General features: G+C 40.6%; 1 protein-coding gene across 2 annotated transcripts in view; it reads right to left on the bottom strand.

Moving 5' to 3' along the window:
• Positions 1-14,411, bottom strand: part of RB1 (RB transcriptional corepressor 1) — a 215,998-nt gene extending 201,587 nt beyond the window's left edge. The window contains exons 1-2 of one of the 2 annotated variants that reach the window (XM_066236318.1): positions 13,810-14,411; positions 9,330-9,456 (exon numbers count right to left, since the gene is read on the bottom strand). In XM_066236318.1, coding sequence (XP_066092415.1) covers positions 9,330-9,456; positions 13,810-14,372 — 690 coding nt within the window. In that variant the 5' untranslated portion in view covers positions 14,373-14,411. The remainder of the gene's footprint in view (positions 1-9,329; positions 9,457-13,809) is intronic. The other variant, XM_066236315.1, reaches the window with a different exon arrangement.
• Positions 14,412-20,619: the final 6,208 nt, after the last annotated feature.

Below are 20,619 nucleotides of genomic sequence, written 5' to 3'. Positions count from 1 at the left end.
GAGAAATGCAAATCAAAACTACAATGAGATACCACCTCACACCTGTTAGATTAGCTATTATCAACAAGACAGGTAATAGCAAATGTTGGAGAGGCTGTGGAGAAAAAGGAACCCTCATTCACTGTTGGTGGGACTGTAAAGTAGTACAACCATTATGGAAGAAAGTATGGTGGTTCCTCAAAAAACTAAAAATAGAACTACCTTATGACCCAGCAATCCCTCTACTGGGTATATACCCCAAAAACTCAGAAACACTGATATGTAAAGACACATGTAGCCCCATGTTCATTGCAGCTTGTTCACAGTGGCCAAGACATGGAAACAACCAAAAAAGCCCTTCAATAGATGACTGGATAAAGAAGATGTGGCACATATACACTATGGAATACTACTCAGCCATAACAAATGATGACATCAGATCATTTACAACAAAATGGTTGGATCGTGATAACATTATATGGAATGAAATAAGTAAATCAGAAAAAAATAAGAACTGCATGATTCCATACATAGGTGGGACATAAAAACGAGACTAAGAGGCATGGACAAGAGTGTGGTGGTTTGGGGGAGAGGAGAGGGAGGGAGAGGGAAGAGGGAGGGGGAGGGACACAAAGAAAACTAGATAGAAGGTGATGGAGGACAATCTGACTTTGGGTGATGGGTATGCAACATAACTGAATGACAAGATCACCTGGACATATTTTCTTTAAGGATATGTACCCTAATTTATTGATGTTACCCCATTAAAATTAATAAAAATTTAAAAAATAAATAAGATATGTGCAGTGTGAAAAAAAAAAAAAGACATTAGACATGTGCACTAAGAAAACCATTCTAGCCTGACCTGTGGTGGTGCAGTGGATAAAGTGTCAACCTGGAAACGCTGAGGTTGCCGGTTCAAAACCCTGGGCTTGCCTGGTCAAGGCACATATGGGAGTTGATGCTTTCTGCTCCTCCCCCCTTCTCTCTCTCTCTCTCTCCTCTCTCTATAATGCATAAATAAAATCTTTATAAAAAAAAAAAAAAGAAAACCATTCTACAACATGAGAAGGTGGCCACCTGCTAGCCAAGGAGAGAAGCCTCAGAAAACACCAAATCGAGGGCCATCTCTTCTTGAATTTCTAGCTGTAAAGACCAAGAAAAGATCAGAATGTTTAAAATAACAGGATGTGGGCAAGGCACTAACAGAACAGGGAATTTAAGTGTACAGGCAGGTCCTGTCCCTGACCGTTAGGAATGCCATGACCAAGGTTGTTCAAGATACTGACTCACTGACCACACAATAACAGTATATGTGTTTAGGTTGTTCAAGATACTGACTCACTGACCACACAATAACAGTATACGTGTTTAGACTTGCAGAATTTTGAAAAACTCCATTCCATATTTGGGTTGTTATGCTACATAAGTATGAATTAGCCAATAGCTAACCGCCACATTTGCTTCTATGAACTGCTTGCTTGCTGAGCTTATAAAAAGACATAGCTGTAAGCGCTAGGAGCGATTCCCATTGCAGCTCCTTGTGAGTACGGTGTCTCTGGACATCAGGGAATTCGCCCCTGCGCAGGTTAAACTGGCCAATAAAGAAACATCTATACTCCTGAAAGTCTCCGACGTTTGTTCTCGTATCTGGTGCATGCTACATATAGCCTCCAGAACTGAGAAAACACATATCTATTATTTAAGCCACTTAGTTCCCTGGTCAGCAAACTGTGGTTCACAAGCACATGCGGCTCTTTGCCCCTTGAGTATGGATCTTCCACAAAATGCCACGTGCAGGTGCTACCCCGAAAAGGAATGTACCTACCTATATAGTTTAAGTTTAAAAAATTTGGCTCTCAAAAGAAATTTCAATCGTTGTATTGTTGATATTTGGCTCTGTTGACTAATGAGTTTGCCGACCACTGACTTAGTTTGTAGCATTTTATTATGGCAGCCCTAGCAAACTAAAATATAGATATATAACTTCAATGAATCCTCAGGGAAATACACTGAGTAAAAAAAGCCAGCCCCATTTACATAAAATTCTTGAAATTATTAAATATGTCGCATCAGCCCTAAGTCAAGATCTTACTAAATCTCTATTTATAAACAAACCAGTCTATTGGCTATCAAGGTAATACTTGAAAAAATTATTGTAAGCACTGGTCCCCTTTGGAGGATGTTATAGAACAAACTCATTAATTTGAAAACTAGTCAATGAAAACAAAGAATAAGCTTTTATCCTCCTTTTCCTGAATGAACTATACTTCAGAATAAGAACAGTTGATGGAGAAAGTTGCTCTATACAGAAGAATTACAACTAATAATTAAAAAAAGAATGATAAAGCTATGAGTTAATCATTCAGTAACACCTAATGAATCCAGTAGTAACAGCTTTACATCAAAAAAGATAACAAGGCCCTGGCCAGTTGGCTCAGTGGTAGAGCGTTGGCCTGGCGTGCGGAAGTCCCGGTTTGATTCCCGGCCAGGGCACACAAGAGAGGTGCCCATCTGCTTCTCCACCCCTTCCCCTCTCCTTCCTCTCTGTCTCTCTCTTCCCCTCCTGCAGCCGAGGCTCCACTGGAGCAAAAGATGGCCCGGGTGCTGGGGATGGCTCCTTGGCCTCTGCCCCAGGTGCTAGAGTGGCTCTGGTCGCAACAGAGCGACGCCCCGGATGGGCAGAGCATTGACCCCTGGGGGGCGTGCCGGGTGGATCCTGGTCGGGCGCATGCGGGAGTCTGTCTGACTGCCTCCCCATTTCCAGCTTCAGAAAAATAAAAAATAAAATAAAAATAAATTTAAAAAAAGATAACAGTATGTGCCTCCTAACAGCATACACAATACCTCTGAAATATTTCTTCCAAAAACTAGCAAACCAGAATCTAATCAGGCCTCTAGATCCACTTTCAGTAAATTAGACAAATATGTTCAACAGTAAAGGAGATGAAATCTAAAATACACAATGTAGGAAATTTCACAGAATGAATAATCCAGTTTAGTCAACAAATACAGTATAAGGAAACAGAGGAGTAGGGGGAGGAAAGAAAGAGGTAAAGACTACAGATTAAAAGGTATTTGAGATTAACCAACCAATCATAATGTATGAATCTTATTTGAATCCTGATTGAACATACTAAAAAAATATTTATAAAACAATCAAGAAATTTTGAAGACCAGATATTTACTTTAAAGAAATTCTCGGCCCTGGCCAGTTGGCTTGGTGGTAGAGTGTTGGCCTGGCGTGCGGAAGTCCCGGGTTCGATTCCTGGCCAGGGCACACAGGAGAAGAGTCCATCTGCTTCTCCACCCCTCCCCCTCTCCTTCCTCTCTGTCTCTCTCTTCCCCTCCCGCAACTGAGGCTCCATTGGAGCAAAAGATGGCCCGGGCGCTGGGGATGGATGGCTCCTTGGCCTCTGCCCCAGGTGCTGGAATGGCTCTGGTCGCGACAGAGCGACGCCCTGGATGGGCAGAGCATCGCCCCCGGTGGGCGTGCCGGGTGGATCCCGGTCGGGAGTCTGTCTGATTGCCTCCCTGTTTCCAGCTTCAGAAAAATACAAAAAAAAAAAAAAAAAAATTCTCATGTCCTGGTCAGTGGCTCAGTGGATAAAATGTCATCCTGGAATGTGATCCCAGGGTCACCAGCTCCATCTTGAGGTTGTGGGTTTGAGCCCCAGTCAGAGTATGTATGAGAAGCAATCAATGGGTGCAGAACTAAGTGGAACAACAAGTTGATGCTTCTTTCTCCCTTTCCCACCTTCCTCTCTCTCTCCCTCTCTCTCTCATTCTCTTTCTCCCCCCTTCCTTCTCTCTCAAATCAATGGGGTGGAGAGGAAGAAATTTCATTTTGTTAGGTGTGATTAACTGTGGTTACTTTTTTTTTTTTTTTTTTACAGAGACAGAGAGAGAGTCAGAGAGAGGTATAGACAGGGATAGACAGACAGGAACGGAGAGATGAGAAGCATCAATCACTAGTTTTCCGTAGCACATTGCGACACCTTAATTGTTCATTGATTGCTTTCTCATGTGTGCCTTGACCTTAGGCCTTCAGTAGATGGAGTAACCCCTTGCTCGAGCCAGCAACCTTGGGTCCAAGCTGGTGATCTTTTGCTCAAACCAGATGAGCCCACACTCAAGCTAGTGAGCTTGGGGTCCTGAACCTGGGTCCTCAGCATCCCAGTCCGATGCTCTATCCACTGCGCCACCACCTGGTCAGGTCACTGTGGTTACTTTTTAAGAGTTCTTATCTTTTAAAGCATCGACCAGGAACGCTGAGGTCACCAGTTCAAAACCCTGGGCTCGCCCAGTTAAGGCACATATGGCAAGCAACTACCATGAGTTGATGCTTCCCACTTCTCCCTCCTTTCTCTCTTTCTCTCTCTCTCTCTCACTAAAATCAATAAAAAATAATAACAAAAGTTATCTTATCCACATACATACTGAAATATTTATGGATGAAATACCCTATCTGGGATTTACTGTAAAATAGTCTGGGCTCAGGGACAAACACAGCTTGGCCATGTTTAACTGTTGAAACTGGCTGAGGTTGAGGAGAGTTCATACTATTTTCTGTATTTACTTTTATAAATATCGGAAATTCTCAATAATAAAATGAATCTATAAAAGAATCTGTGGGTACCCTACATCTATAAAACAAAATATAACATTCATATACATGTTCATAAATGTTTTCTCAGAAAATTGTTTCTCAGCAACACCCATGCAATCAGAATACGAGCACTATCTTCAAATAGAAAGTGTACATATGTTACTCAGGACTGGAAAGTAATAGGTAGACACCTCTCATTACACATAATTTTTAAAAAGACAGTCTGCTTTTTAAGATTATTAAGGAACCTCTTCCTATTTCTGTAGTGTAACTTAAACGAAATGGCCAAAATTACTGTTCCAAACTATTCTTTCCATTATCTTTCTAAATATATTTCAAAGCTTTTGAATACACCGCACACACAGACAAAACCCTAAGAAGTTTGACATTCAGGTATGAGTTCTACTTTACAGATGAGCAAACTGATACTTAGAGAGTTAATCAATTTGTCTAAAATCATACAGGTACAATATAACTACAATCAAAGTTCTCTGCCTTGATGTCCAAGGCCTTTCCACAATGCCATTCAACATGCAGAAAAAAACCCAAAATTTTAACAATTGATTCATCACAAGTCACAATATGAACAGCATTTCCAGCCAATTTCTTAATGAGAAGTCCCTTCCATATTCATACTCCATAAACAGCATGAACACAATCTAATCTTAAGACAGCAATCATGTATTGTACTTCCTAAACATTAATACAAAAGGGAGAAAACACTCTTCCAGACAAAACTTTCCTTAAAAAAGGACAAATATATGCTGTTATTATATATAAACAACGTTTCTGACTCTCAGGAACTTAAAAATATTAATTATAGCAAAGGTACCACATCAAAATCACTACACATGCATTTAAAAATTCAAGTATTTTAACTGATTCTTAAGTTCTCATAAAAATTTATATTAATTCTTGAGTCAAATTATTTGGCTTACATGACTTAATACAGGCACTCATTTATACTAATAAGGTCTTTCTTTATATGTGTGAATTTATTTAAACCACAGAGTAACTCCAAGACCCAGAAATTATTACTTGTCCTTTTTACAGATAAGAAAACTGCGGCTTGGAGATTTTAGGTAACTTGTTCAAGATAATGGAGCCAGTAGATCTGAGACTTGAGTCAGCCTAGTCTGACAACTAATCCTTACTCTTAGCCCGTCCTTTATTCCAGCGATTTTCAACCTGTGCGTGGCAAGAATTTTTAAAACATGCAGTAACTGACTATTTAGTCAGGGACACTGATCTCTTTTCATACATTGTCAGATTAAAAAAAGAAAAGAAAAGAAATGACAACAGCTAACACACAATAGCTGTCCAGTGTGAATGAATCAAAATTATACCTATTTTTTTGTCAGATTGACAAAAAAGTGTCTTTTGGTGGGCCACAGAATTTTAGTAATGAGATGAAAAGGGTTGAAAATCACTGTCTTTTCCAATAAATATTATCTACTTTCAGTTGAAAGAAAGAAAGAAAGAAAGAAAGAAAGAAAGAAAGAAAGAAAGAAAGAAAGAAAGAAATCCCTGTATTACCACAGTCCTCCTCCTCTTGTTTCAGAGAAGAGAGCCAATTGCAACAAGAAAGCTACTTTGAAAACAGGTTCATTTTGTCATGACATTTGCTTCTCGGCACACACTCTGTCACATTCTCCCTTAGAAATCATTGCATAAATTAAGGTTAAATTCTCAAGCCACACCTCAAAAACATAAATATCACTTAATATTTCTAGGTAAAAGTGTGGTCCTCTGTTATACCTCCAAAAAGGTACCCTAAATCACAAAGGTAACATGAAATTCCTTTCTTGTCTTCCTCCAGAATACAACCAAAAATGATTTCACATGTTTTAGGCCCCATCATGAGCTCCATTAGGAAATGAGTTTTAAACTATACCAGTTCCCACAGAAAGCAGGGGCAAAGCCAGGAGAAAAGAGCAGGTCAGATAAGAAAGGAGGATCATTTAATCGTATTCAAGTCTGAAGCCTGAGAGGGCCTCCACAATTAAAACTACTACTGCTGGAGTTCAGTATAAAAAAAGTTTTGTTCAAACTAACTAGAACTATCATGTTGCACTACTTACAAAGAGATTTAGAACACAACCCACTTATAAAATGGAGACTATTGATATTCACTAATACTCTATAAGCAACTACCCCTTCCCAACTCTCTGAAAACTAAAAGCCTAGTTTTTACAGAAGATAGGGAGGTGGAGAAGCTATGACTCTCTTTAACTGCATATACACAAAATCAGCCTTGAACATGAAGTATCCAAATTAGTGGTTATACATTAGATGCTTTGGGATGATAATACCAAAGTCATTCATCCAAAACACTTCAGCATTCCTTTTTCAGTAAGGAATTCCAGAATATGTTCGGACGTTTGGAACTCTGAGATTTGTTTTCTCTGTTATTACCGATGCTATAGACTGAATACTTGAGACTTCCCCAAATTCATATACTGAAACCTAATGCCCAACATGATGGTACTAGGAGGTGGGGCTTTTAGGAGGTGATTAAGTAATGAAGGCAGAGCCCTCATGCATGGGATGAGGGCTCTTATAAAAAGAGGCTAGAGAAAGATCCCACCCTTTCCACCATGCGGGGCCAGTGACAAGGCACTATGATGTCAGGAATTGGGCCCTCACCAGACACAGAATTTACCAGCACCATGGTCTTGAACTTCCCAGCCTCCAGAACTGTGAGAAATAAATTTCTGTTGTTTATAAACTACAAAGTCTATGATATTTTGTTATAGTAGCCAGAATAGACTAAGACACCAGAAATCAGTTATTTTTATGGGATATATATAAACATAGTTTGCTCTATTGATCTGGTCAGTAAAAAGCAGAAGATGTACTTTAATATAATGCTGAGAAGAAATTAAATTCATTAAAAGTGACTGCCTGAAGTGCAATTTAGCAATAATTACCAACAGTTTTGTAAATGTTCATAGCTTTTGACTCAGTAATTCAACTTGTAAAAATTTACTCTAATAATCAGTCATTAATTTATTTAATATATTATCAAGGACTTATTTTGTGCCAGCATAATTCCTATGAATAAGGAAGAAAATTTATCTCATTATCGGGCAAAATAGTTCAGAAAAAATACTGATCATAGTAAGCATTAACAAATTAAAATACATGTAAAAAAATATATTACCACTGAAAACTACATTATCAAATATCAAATATTAATAAAAAGTGTTCATGATATGTTAAAATTTTAAAGCAAGATACAAAAGTATATATAACTACATACAACTATATAACTATATATATGATCCCAAATCTGTATTGTAGATCTTACTAGCCAGGGACTTTGGTCAAGTTACTTAACCTCACACTATTTCAATGTCTTCATCTGTAAAATGAAGATTTTACATAACACATGTAAAATAAATATTTTATATTTCATATCACAATGGACATTAAATGAATAATTTGCAAAGTGCTTACAATATTTCCCCAGTATAAATAAAGAACTAATATTCATTTTTAAGTGTTATTACTATTACAAAGACATGCATATATACGCAAAAAAAATGGAAGAATCATATGAAAATGTTAGAATTCTGAATTCTAACAAAATTAATTCTAAGACTTACAGGAAATTTAAACATTTACTGCATACTATAAGACATTAAAAATTATTTTATAATATATGGCTTTATTTTTAAAAACTCTTTAGTCTGACGAGGCAGTGGCACAGTGGACAGAGCGTCGGCCTGGGACGCTGAGGACAGAGGTTCAAAACCCTGAGGTCTCAGGCTTGAGTGTGGGCTCATCCCGCTTGGGCACAGGCTCACCAGTTTGAGCGCAGGGTTACAGCTTGAGTGTGGGATCATAGACATGACCCCATGGTCGCTGGCTTGAGCCCAAAGGTTGCTGGCTTGAAACCTATGGTCGCTGGCTTGAGCCCAAGGTTGCTGACTTGAGCAAGGGGTCACTGGCTCAGCTGGAGCCCCATAGTCAAGGCACGTATGAGAAAACAATAAACAGGCCTGACCTGTGGTGGCACAGTGGATAAAGCATAGACCTGGAACCCTGAGGTCACAGGTTCGAAACCCTGGGCTTGCCTGGTCAAGGCACATGTGGGAGTTGATGCTTCCTGGTCTTCTACCCCTTCTCTTTCTCTCTCTCTCCCCTAAAATGAATAAATAAAATCTTAAAGAAAAGAAAGAGAAAACAATCAAGGAACAACTAAGGTGCCAACTATGAGTTGATGTTTCTCTTATCTCTCTCCCTTCTTGTCTGTCCCTCTTTTGCTAAAAAAAAAAAAAAAGGCATTATATCATAGTGAAGTATTTATAAATAAAATTTATCTAAGATTGGCTTTAAAGTACTTTAATGAGAGGCTTATGTGGTGATTTTTTAAAAAATGTTATGAGGTAAATTACCTCTGGTAACAGTATTATTACTAGCTTTTTTTTTTTTTTTTTTTTTTTTAAATCTTTTTTTTTTTCTTTATTCATTTTTAGAGAGGAGAGAGCGAGGGAGAGCGAGACAGAGAGAGAGAAGCGGGGAGGAGCTGGAAGCATCAACTCCCATATGTGCCTTGACCAGGCAAGCCCAGGGTTTCAAACCGGCGACCTCAGCATTTCCAGGTCGAGGCGTTATCCACTGCGCCACCACAGGTCAGGCACTATTACTAGCTTTTATTTCCCAAATTTTCTACAGTGATCCAAAAATTATTTTTAAGGTGAGGAAGATGTATTCAAAATTTATGGAAAATTCTTACCAATACTCCATCTGTAGATGAAACCTTCTCCCAAGTTAACCAAGCTCTTTCTCTGACATGATCTGGTATTTTTAATTTGTGACATAATGCAGTAAAATCAGGTTCTTCGGTTTCTTCAAATACAAGCCTACAAAATATATATATATATATTAATAGGCACAAAATTATAAATGAAACTAATTAAGTAAACATTTGTTTCAATGGTTTGCAAATAATGGCTCTATTATGAAAGGCAGCATCACTAAGTACTTTAGGGTCTTATTTATCCTTGAAAAAATTTACACTTAGAAATATTTTTTCATTAAATTTTTACTTAGGAAAATAAATGTTTTACAAAACCATTCTTCCAATCAAAGCCCTCCCATAGGGTACATGTAGCTTTCTGCCTTCAAGGTCACAGAATGACAGTCAAAGGGGTGAGGGTTTTTAAATAGCCACCTAGCTGCAAAACCTACAAGAAGTAAATTCTTTTTAAGTGCCTTTAAAAGTGCCTAATTTTGCTTTTGTTTAGAATACATATTGCAAGTTTTTTTCAGGGAGTTAAAATAAGGTGTCCTGGCCCTGGCCGGTTGGCTCAGTGGTAGAGCGTCGGCCTGGCATGTGGAAGTCCCGGGTTCGATTCCCGGCCAGGACACACAGGAGAGGCGCCCATCTGCTTCTCCACCCCTCCCCCTCTCCTTCCTCTCTGTCACCCTTTTCCCCTACAACAGCCGAAGCTCTATTGAAGCAAAGTTGCCCTGGGCGCTGGGGATGGCTCCTTGGCCTCTGCCCCAGGCACTAGAGTGGCTCTGGTCGCGACAGCGACGCCCCCGGATGGGCAGAGAATCGCCCCCTGGTGGGAGTGCCAGGAGGATCCTGGTCCGGCGCATGCGGGAGTCTGTCTGACTGCCTCCCCGTTTCCAGCTTCGGAAAAGTACAAAAAAAATAAAATAAATAAGGTGTCCTGAGTTAATTTAGAAGCAAGTTCTCTTATTCCTATCAGTTGTAACCAAAAATCAAAGTAAATGTTTCAGTACTTGACTATTCAGCTTGTTTTGTTAATTCTCTGAATACTGTCAACACTTTGGTATAAGTCTGCATTATGATGCAGGGGCAGCTTTTTTAGTTATTTTTCAAAGAATATAGTTCATGTGCATTGTTTTTGTGTTTCAAACTAAATACAGGAAGTTTTGTACCAACTGTGATGTACATACCATATGGACCATTTTAAAGAAACTTTTAAAATTTCAAATAGATGCACTTAGAATTTAAGCATATGTTTAACTTTTTTATAGTCTTTCTAAAATGAGGATACCACACAGTGAAAAATGTTTGTTAGCCTGGTGAACCACATATACATCAGAGCAACAAAATAGCTTTGTGAAGGAAAGTGAGTAAAGTAACTAAAGCTGTTTGGGAAAATTGGGATAATAAAGGAAGAAGAGGAACCCCCTTACTATAAAATCAATTCACTATCAGTGACAGTTAAAACAGAGTCCACACTTATCAATGTTTCACATATGCAGCCTACCTACTTGCATTTCTTACATAATGATTAACTTGACATAAATTTTTTATTAATTCCTTTTCATTCACTGAGTGTCTACTTGACATCTAATAATATAGTGCTCACAAAACTTAGGGGATCAGGGAATGTGTCAATACTCCAGTACTTTCAGCCTTTTGTATAGTGCATTTTCATCAATGAAATAAAAGTTGGTTTTGCATCTCATTTGCATAATCAAACAACTTTCTTTGACTTGTTGCTTGCTTTTCTGATATTCTTGTTTAATAAAAAAATCAAATGCTTTTTTATCACTTCATATTCATTTTGAAATATTCCCGAATTTTTGAGTAGTATAATATTATAAGGAATAGTTAATAATTTTTATATATTAACAGTATGTGTAATATTGTATAAATAATATATGTATAATAATAATAATAATAAGGGAAATAAGCTAATGGTTTTTGAATATTTACTATGACCCCATATAAAGTTGCTCAGATGCATAGTTCCACAGAATCTCCATATTAGACTTATTAGGTCTTATACCCTTATTTTGCAGCTAAGTACCAAATCAGAGTAGTTAAAGCACTCACCTGGGATGACAGTCAGTAAGTGCCCTTGACCACTATTCCAGACTGCCAACCCTCTTTCAAAATATAATTAACTTTTGGTTATCTCAAAATGAAGGTAGCCTGCTGTAACTAGAGAGGGTCTCCCTTTCAATTACATCATTTAGGCCAGAGATAATGCAACAGAAATAAGATTTCAACTCTCATGGTAGAAATGGACTTTGTCACTGGAACAGCAGTTGGACTGGGTCCTGAATCCACCCCTAAGTTTCTCAGCCTCAACTTGCCAGGCATTGGTTCTATCCTTGCTAAGTAGTTAATCTATAGAGCTTGATTGTTCATGCTAAAGAAACCTTCTATGGGTATAGATAATCAAGAGCAAACTGCACCTTGTATGCTTTTAACTTATAGGAGAATTTAATAATTCTATGAATTAAGGCTGTGGTTTTCAACCACCAGTCTGCAGTATAAGGTATATTTTTAAAAAATTCAAAAATATAAAAGAAACACAGTCCCAGGTGATGGGCTTCAATATTTCTGATTACCATACAGTAATCAAGAATGCTTCCAAAGCTCTGTTAATAACATGGAACACTTCACTAGGGAGGCTTAACCGCTTTTTCCAAAGGGAAACTTTCAAATATTGGACACACCAGAGTTTAATCAGAAATTAATGTCTTCTCCCACAACTCCCCCTGACTCTTTTTTACCTGGTCACTATGACTTTTAATTGACCCCATAAGACAGTGTATTTAAATATATAAATTTTCAATAGGCCATTTCCTCTTTTACAGGCCATTTCCAAAAGTTTCCAAATTTTACAATTTGGCCTGAATTCTGTTCCTGTCTAGGGAGGTGAAAGAAATAGTACTTGGGAATGGACTAGAAAGAGGCAAGAAGTGGTGAGGGACAGAAAGGTGTCCCAGTTCCCTGCAATGGATATATAGTCTCAAAGTAGAACCAGTACTGACAAGAATAATGACTATACTCTCATTCTTCGCTTTTTTGTTGTTGTTGTTGTTGTTATTGTTGTTACAGAGAGAGATAGAGAGAAGGACAGATAGGGAGAGAGATGAGAAGCATCAATTCTTCGTTGTGGCACTCATACTGCTTTCTGATATGCTGTGGCACTCATTGATTGCTTTCTCATAAGTGCCTTGACTGGGGGGCTATAGCAGACAGAGTGACCCCTTGCTCAAGCCAGCGACCTTGGGCTCAAACTGGTGAGTCCTGCTCAAACCAGGTAAACTAGCGACATCAGGGTTTCGAACCTGGCTCCTCCTCGTCCCACTCCATCGCTCTATCCACTACACCACCTCCCGGTCAGGATCATTCTTCGCTTCTTAACCATAGAGTATCACAATCAAGAAAAGCAAGATGTGGCAATACAGTAAATATCTTCCTGCATAATCATGATATTTAATTATATCATGGTAACAGAACTTTCTTAAATTAAATTCCATTTAGGTTTAAAAAAACAGTTCGTGAGATCACAAGAACACCACTAATTTTGTACCAAAACAAAGGGGGGTGAGCCACCATACCCTTGCTGGCTCGAAGCCAAAAGGCAAAATGGAAGAAATAGAGACACGCTGACGCAGACTAACATGCAAGAACAGTTTTATGCCACCACAAGAAAACAAAAACAAAAACAAAAAACGTTTAGAAACATTTAAGTACTTAGGCTAAACTCTTGCCCATACACCAATTTTTCTCAAGAGTTACGTTCCACCAGTCACTAAGATGGCTTTGTATCCCCCAAGAACTCAGCAGGATTGTAAGAGAACCCTACGAAGCACCTCAGCCAAGTACTGCTGGGGCAAATGACACTCAGGACCCTGAGGTTTAGGTCCACTGGCGTCTCGGCAGCAGCGTCCAAGGCTTTTCTGGTTGGCCTCCCCCGGAACGAGGCTTCAGATGCAGTTGCACGTCCAGAGGAAAACATTTCCAACTGTTGCATCCCAGGAGACCAAAACAGAAAGTCACGCGACCACCGGAGTACTACCAATCTCAATAGGAGAAAAACTCTCCAAGAGACACTACTCTTTTTGTCTTGGGGGTTAGTTTCCTTTTTTCCCGGTTTGACGGGGCCTCGAAATTACCCGCCACCTGCGAGCCTCTAGTCCCGCGGAGGAAAGGCGGCACCTGTCACTTCGCTCAGGGACCCGAGCCCCACCCGCCCGACACCTGTCAAGCTAAAGCCAGACCCCTTCCGGCTGCCCTACCCTCGCTCCCGAAACCAGACCCCTGTCACCCTTATCCAGGCTCTCCGCCGAGATGGGGGACAGGGCGGGACCCTCCTCCCGCCGGGACCGGCCCCCGGCGAAGACGCGCCCCCGCCAGACGCCGCGGCGCCCGTCCCGCCGCATCCTCGGGGCGCCCATCCCGCGTGCCGGCCGCCGCAGCGGCTCCGCTCGCTCACCTGGCCAGAGGCAGGTCCTCCGGGCCACTGTCCTGTTCGGGGTCCTCCTCAGGAGGGGGCGGCGGCGGCGGCGCCGGGGGTGCGGCGGCGGCTCTCCGGAGGGTTTTGGGCGGCATGACGCCCTGCCAGAGCAGGAGCCAGCGAGCGGTGAGGCCGGCCGGGGAGGAGGGACGCGCGCACGTCGGGGCACGCCCCGTCCTCTCCTGACTCCCGTTACAAAAATAATATGAATGTCCCCTGAGAAAAACCGACAAGCCCTCCCCCGCCCGGCAACACAGCGCCGCGTCCAACCGCGGGAAAACGTCACTTCCGGCCGCGGCGTCACGTCCGCGAGGTTCCCGGGCCCGCCGGCGTCTGGAGGGAACCGGGGCGCCGGGCGGTGCGCGGGGCGGGGGCGCGAGGTCGGGCGGGCTGGGCAGGGAGCCCGGGCCTGCGCCCAGGCGCCTCCCCCGAGGCTGCGGCCCGCGCGAACCTGTCACTACCCGAAACTCCCCCTTCCGGGCATGGGCGCCGGTAACGGGGCCCGGCACAGTCTGGTGGGTGAGACTGGGCCCTTCTCCCATCTGCGGGTGAGTCAGGGGATGCGGCCCGGCTCCGCGGGCAGTGTCAGGCGGCTGCACCGGCCGCCGGCGCGCCCTCTCCTCCGGGGCGGTGCTGTGGACACCGCCGCTCGCCTCCCGCCCAATCCGTAAAGCAAGGTGGGCCAAAACAAAAACAAACATTGACGGGACGTGTAATAGGAGCTGAGCTCTGCCAATCACTAGGAGATACAAACTGTAGGACAATTATTGGCCTTTTGGGGAACACTTGTTAGAGAAGGGAAGAGAACTGTGGGTGAAGAGCAGATACAGTGTGATAAATGTTTTAATAGCGGTGTAAAAACGGAAGGCACCTAGAAATGTCTAAGTGACATTCTTCAGAGGAGCAGTGGCAGTTAAATAGACTTGCCAGGGAAACAGCATTTAAAGAGGGCTTACTATTGATAATGTGGGAAAAAGTGTAATAAGCATTGCTAAGACAGTCACTTACTGTATTTCCCCATGGATAAGACGCATCTTAATTTGGGGGCCCAAAATTTGAAGAAAAAAAAAGTATTACATAAAGTTATTGAACTCAAGTTTTATTCATTATAAAATTCATACAAATCCTCATCACTGTCAAAACTCCCATCCATTAGCTTGTCCTCCTCTGTGTCTGATGATGAACCACTGTCTTCATATATTGCCTCATCCTCAGTTCCATCTATGGCATTTGAAATGCCACACTTCTACGACTACTGTATAAGACGCACCCAGTTTTTACACCCCTAATTTTTCCCAAAAAGTGCATCTTATACATAGGAAAATATGGTAATTTAAGAGTCTGGACCTGAGGCCTATGCACATCTTATCCTCCAGTTCTCAGAGCTGCTATGAAGTTGCTAACTCTGTTGCTACACTCAGCTCAAAGCTCAGCCATAAACATCCTGGAAAAGTAACTGCCACACGGGACATATACATATGTATGGATTTGACTACCTTCGTTGTAGGAAGTATTTTTGTTTTGCCTCCCATGTTTGCATATTTGAACTAACCAATTCCTGTAACCTACCAAGCAATATTTCATTTGCAAGAATTACATTTGTGGTTTTGCCTTTATAAATCCCGCCTTTCTTTGTTCTCTACCGAGCACATTTTGGGTTGCTACCTAAATCTGGGTCTCAGATTCTAATTATTTTTAACATTTTTTATTTTATTTATTTTTAGATTTTATTTATTCATTTGAGAGAGCGAAAGAGAGAGAGAGAGAAGGGGGGGAGGAGCAGGAAGCATCAACTCCCATATGTTCCTTGACCGGGCAAGCCCGGGGTTTTGAATCGGCATCCTCAGCGTTCCAGGTCGACGCTTTATCCACTGCGCCACCGCAGGTCAGGCTCTAATTCTTTTTTTAAGACCCCTCTCAAATAAACTTTTGTTTCACAGCCTCAGACCTTCATTGGTTAACATTACATACCATGAATTGGCCATTTTACATAATTATCTTAATCCTCAAAAACAATTATTTTAAATGAGTAGTGTGTAGTATTATTCCACTTTCCATATGAGGAAACAGGCTCAGAGAAGTTAATTTGTCCAATATTCCAGAACTGATGGATGGCAGAGGATTTGAACCCAAGTATGTTTGACTCTATTTATCTATTATGTTATATTGATAAAGTAAACACCAAAAAGAGAGAAGCAGCATATGCAAAGGCACAAACACATCACAGAAGCACTTGCTGGAACTACCACCACCAAACATTAACTTAGAAACTCCCATCATTTGTTGTTCACTTATAATAATAAATTGTCTAGTTTGAGCACGTTTTTCTCTCTTTGGAAGATGCTGTGGATTGCCCAGTCAGAACTTCTCAGCTAAGGTGCTGTGAATAAAATATAGTTGTGCTCTGATGTGACTCTCCTTATCTTGGGAAAAGAGCTGAGCAGGACTAAGGCAGCAGGAACCCTCAGGCAAATCATGGCTGCAAGCTTCTTGGGTTTAACTCCTTGAGTGGTATGATGGATTACCATTTTCTGTGTATACTGTGACATGTGCCAGAATATACAAAGGGTTGGTAGTCATTGGCCTACTGAATAGCCCAGGTATATTTGTAAGCCATCTGTATCTGCCAAAGTTCAGAAACCTTCCTTTGGAGGCCAAAAGTTTGTCAGGAGGTAGAGTTTATTCCCAGCTCCAGCTACTGAGAGCAGATACCGTCAAAGTGGTAACCCTAATCACCTTGTGCAGGATTAGCATAGGCAGGAGCTCATGGTGCAGCTTTGGTCTTGGCTAGATCAAAGATAGTCCACTGGCAGCCTGCTAAAATGAGATACGAGGACGGCACAGTCTACTCCTTAACTATTATGAGGCTAGGGCCTGGCAATTGCTTCAGCCGTTGTGACCCAAGACAAACTGACACAAGGATAAAGCAGAAATGTTAAGGATGGCACAGTAGGAATATCACAAATATATGGGTCCTTTGTGACATAACTGGGCCTCTGATTAACTGGAAAGCATCATAACTTACAATATTTCTCTAATGAGCTCCTTCAGGATAGAGACCAAATTATTGTTGGAGTCTTAGTACCTAGCACAGTGTTGAGCACACAGTAAATGCTTGTTTGCTAAAAGTGGGGAGGACAGGAAAGTTCTGAAAACTGAAGTAAACTCGCTTTATATGTTGGTATAATTTGCTTTATTAAACCCAGTTTGTCAACATTTGGATTACCACAATTATGATAAATCAAAGAGATTTCTTGATTTACAAAGGATGTATATCTTTACAAAAAATTGATTTAACTGTACCCTATTACATGTAAAATCATTATACACAAATCAGGAGCAACTGAGTCCATCAAAATCCTTGTTTGCTGTTGCACTCCAAAAGAGTATTAGAAATTTTGCATATTCTTAAAAGAAGCTTCCCCTGATCTTCCCACACCTCCACAGTAGTTTTAAGATTGCCATTGGCCCTGGCCAGCTGGCTTTGTGGATAAAGCATTAACCCGGTGTGTGGACGTCCCAGGTTTGATCTTCAGTCAGAGCACACATGAGAAAAAACCATCTGCTTCTCTTCCCCTCCCTCTCTCCTTTCTCTCTCATTTCCCCTTTTACAGCCAGTGGCTTGATTGGTTCAAGCATCAGCCTCAGGCACTGAGGATAGCTCTGTTGATTCAAGAATTGGCCCAAGATGGGGGGAGGGGATGGGGTTGCCAGGTGGATTCCAGTACAGGCACACATGGAAGTCTTCTCCAACTTGTGTGGTGAGTTGCAGGTAGCATGGCTGTGTCCTTGTCATGGGACACACTATAAGGAATGAAATTTCAAGGTTAATTTGTCAACTATAACCCAAAAGTGTGTGAAAACATATATTTTTATACTCTTATAAGGTTATTTTTAGTCATTCGAAATTTTTATTAAGCCTGTTTATGAAGTCATAACTAAATGAGGGAAGTAGAATTTGTGTAATTTGTTTTGAACCCTAAATTATAGATGGTGAAATAAGCCTCACTGTCCTGTTTTGTCAAGAAAAGGCACACGTCAGCAGTGAGTTAGTAGTAACAGTAAACCAAATAATGACCAAAGAAATGATGCTAAAGAATTAAAGACCTAAATGCTTGTACAAATTTTACTCAAAAGTATATTTGAGGCCCTGGCCTGTTGGCACAGTGGCTAAAGCATTGACCTGGCATGTGAACAGCCAGGGTTCAGTCCCCGGTCAGGGAACACATGAGAAGCAACTATCTGCTCTCTCACCCTTCCTCTTCCCCTTCTCTCTCTGTTCCCCGCTCACAGCCAGTGGCTCAGTTGGTTCGAGCATCAGTCCCAGGAACTGATGATAGCTCAGTTGGTCCAAGCCTTGGCCTCAGGCACTGAGTACAGCTCAGTTGATTCAAGCATCTACCCCAGACAAGGTTGCCAGGTGGATCCTGGTTGGGGTGCATGTAGGAATCTCTGTCTCCCCTCCTCTCACTAAAGGAAGGGAGGGGAGGGTAAGAGGGAAGAAAGGGAAGAAAAAAGGAGAGAGTAGAAAGAAAGAGAGAGAGAGAGAGAAAGAAAGAAAGAAAGAAAGAAAGAAAGAAAGAAAGAAAGAAAAGAAAGAAAGAAAGAAAGAAAGAAAGGAAGGAAGAAAGAAAGAAAGGAAGAAAGAGAAAGAAAGAAATGGTATACAAATATTGATCGACTTATGACCATTTGACTTTATGACCACAATCGCTAGCCACGACTGCTCCATGTCTGGCAGCACAAGCGTTGCCCAGCTGGGCATACGACAATGCGGACCAGCTTCAGGCAGCGCTACCATCTTCGCATGCACTATTTCAACTGTTATCCCAGACTTGGTACAGCAGTTTGTGTTTTGAGTCTTGGATATTTTTCATCAAACCCCTCCCAAGATGTCTACCAAGAGGAAATTGTCTTTGCAAATATTAAACCAGTTGTACTGGTAATGCAGTGTTTTACTTAAACCTGACGAATGTAAAAATAAAATAAAAAATGGTGTAGAGATGATACAAATGGCATAAAATGAACAAAGAAAATTATGATATATAATAATAATGAAAGAAAATTATAATAAAATATGACTTAAAGATTTTTATAACATCATTTCACAGTACTGTACATATAGCCTACTCAACTTATGACCAAATCGTGTTACGACCAGTCTGTCGGAACCAATCATGGTTGTAAGTTGAGCACTAGCTGTATTTGAATTTATAACTGCAACTTATAATAAAGTGCTAAAAGCATAAGCTGGCAAATGAAGGAGTAAAGTTATCAAACTTCAGTGGCATTTATATATAAAATATAAATAAACTAATTTTGAATTTGATAAAATATTTTTTTAATTTTCACATCTTATGAAGTATTATTTTTATTTTTTTCCAACCATTTAAAAATATAAAAACTTTTTTTAGCTCATAGGTCAGAGAAAAATAGGTGTCTGCAAACTATAGTTTTCTAAATGACCCCGGTCCAAGAGCCAGAATGGGCACTAGGCCAGCACTTGGCTCTGAAAGGGTACATTTAGCTCTATTTCTAATCAATGTAAACTGCCTTTAAACACAAGTTCTTCTCCTGGGCACCAAGCAGAACCTCCAGATGACACTTTTTTTTTATTAATTTTAATGGGATGACATTGATAAATCAGGATACATATGTTCAGAAAAAACATCTCTAGGTTATTTTGCCATTTGCTTATGCTGCATTCCCATCACCCAAAGTCCAATTGTCTTTCGTCACCTTCTAACTGGTTTTCTTTGTGCCCCTCCCCTCCCCCATTCCCCTCCCTCTTCTCCCCACCCCATAACCCCTACACTCTTGTCCATGTCTCTAAATCTCATTTTTATGTCCCACCTATGTATGGAATCATATAGTTATTAGTTTTTTCTGATTTACTTATTTTGCTCAGTATAATGTTATCAAGGTTCATCCATGTTGTTGTAAATGATCCGATGTCATCATTTCTTATGGCTGAGTAGTATTCCATAGTATACATGTACCAAAGCTTTTTAATCCACTCGTCCTCTGACGGACACGGGCTGTTTCCAGATCTTCGCTATTGTGAACAATGCTGCCATAAACATGGGGGTGCATTTCTTTTTTTCATACAGTGCTATGGTGTTCTTGGGGTATATTACTAACAGTGGGATAGCTGGGTCAAAAGCCAGTTCGATTTTAATTTCTTGAGGAATCTCCATACTGTTTCCCACAGTGGCTGCACCAGTCTGCATTCCCACCAGCAGTGCAGGAGGGTTCCCTTTTCTCCACATCCTCGCCAGCACTTACTCTGTGCTGTTTTGTTGATGAGCGCCATTCTGACTGGTGTGAGGTGATATCTCATTGTGGTTTTAATTTGCATTTCTCTAATGATTAGTGATGTTGAGCATTTTTTCATATGCCAATTGGCCATCTGTATGTCCTCCTTGGAGAAGTGTCTATTCATTTCTTTTGCCCATTTTTGGATTGGATTGTTTGTCTTCCTGGTATTAAGTTTTACAAGTTCTTTATAAATTTTGGTTATTAACCCCTTATCAGATGCATTGTCAAATATATTCTCCCATTGTGTAGTTTGTCTTTTTATTCTGTTCTTATTGTCTTTAGCTGTGCAAAAGCTTTTTAGTTTGATATAGTCCCATTTGTTTATCCTGTCTTTTATTTCAATTGCCTGTGGAGACAAATCGGCAAATGTATTGCTCCGAGAAATGTCAGAGAGCTTACTGCCTATGTTTTCTTCTAAGATGCTTATGGTTTCACGGCTTACATTTAAGTCTTTTATCCATTTTGAGTTTA

This window comes from Saccopteryx bilineata, chromosome 6, assembly GCF_036850765.1.
Source record: "Saccopteryx bilineata isolate mSacBil1 chromosome 6, mSacBil1_pri_phased_curated, whole genome shotgun sequence".
In the NCBI taxonomy this organism is placed as follows: domain Eukaryota; kingdom Metazoa; phylum Chordata; class Mammalia; order Chiroptera; family Emballonuridae; genus Saccopteryx; species Saccopteryx bilineata.
This window is presented reverse-complemented; position numbering and strand designations above follow the sequence as displayed.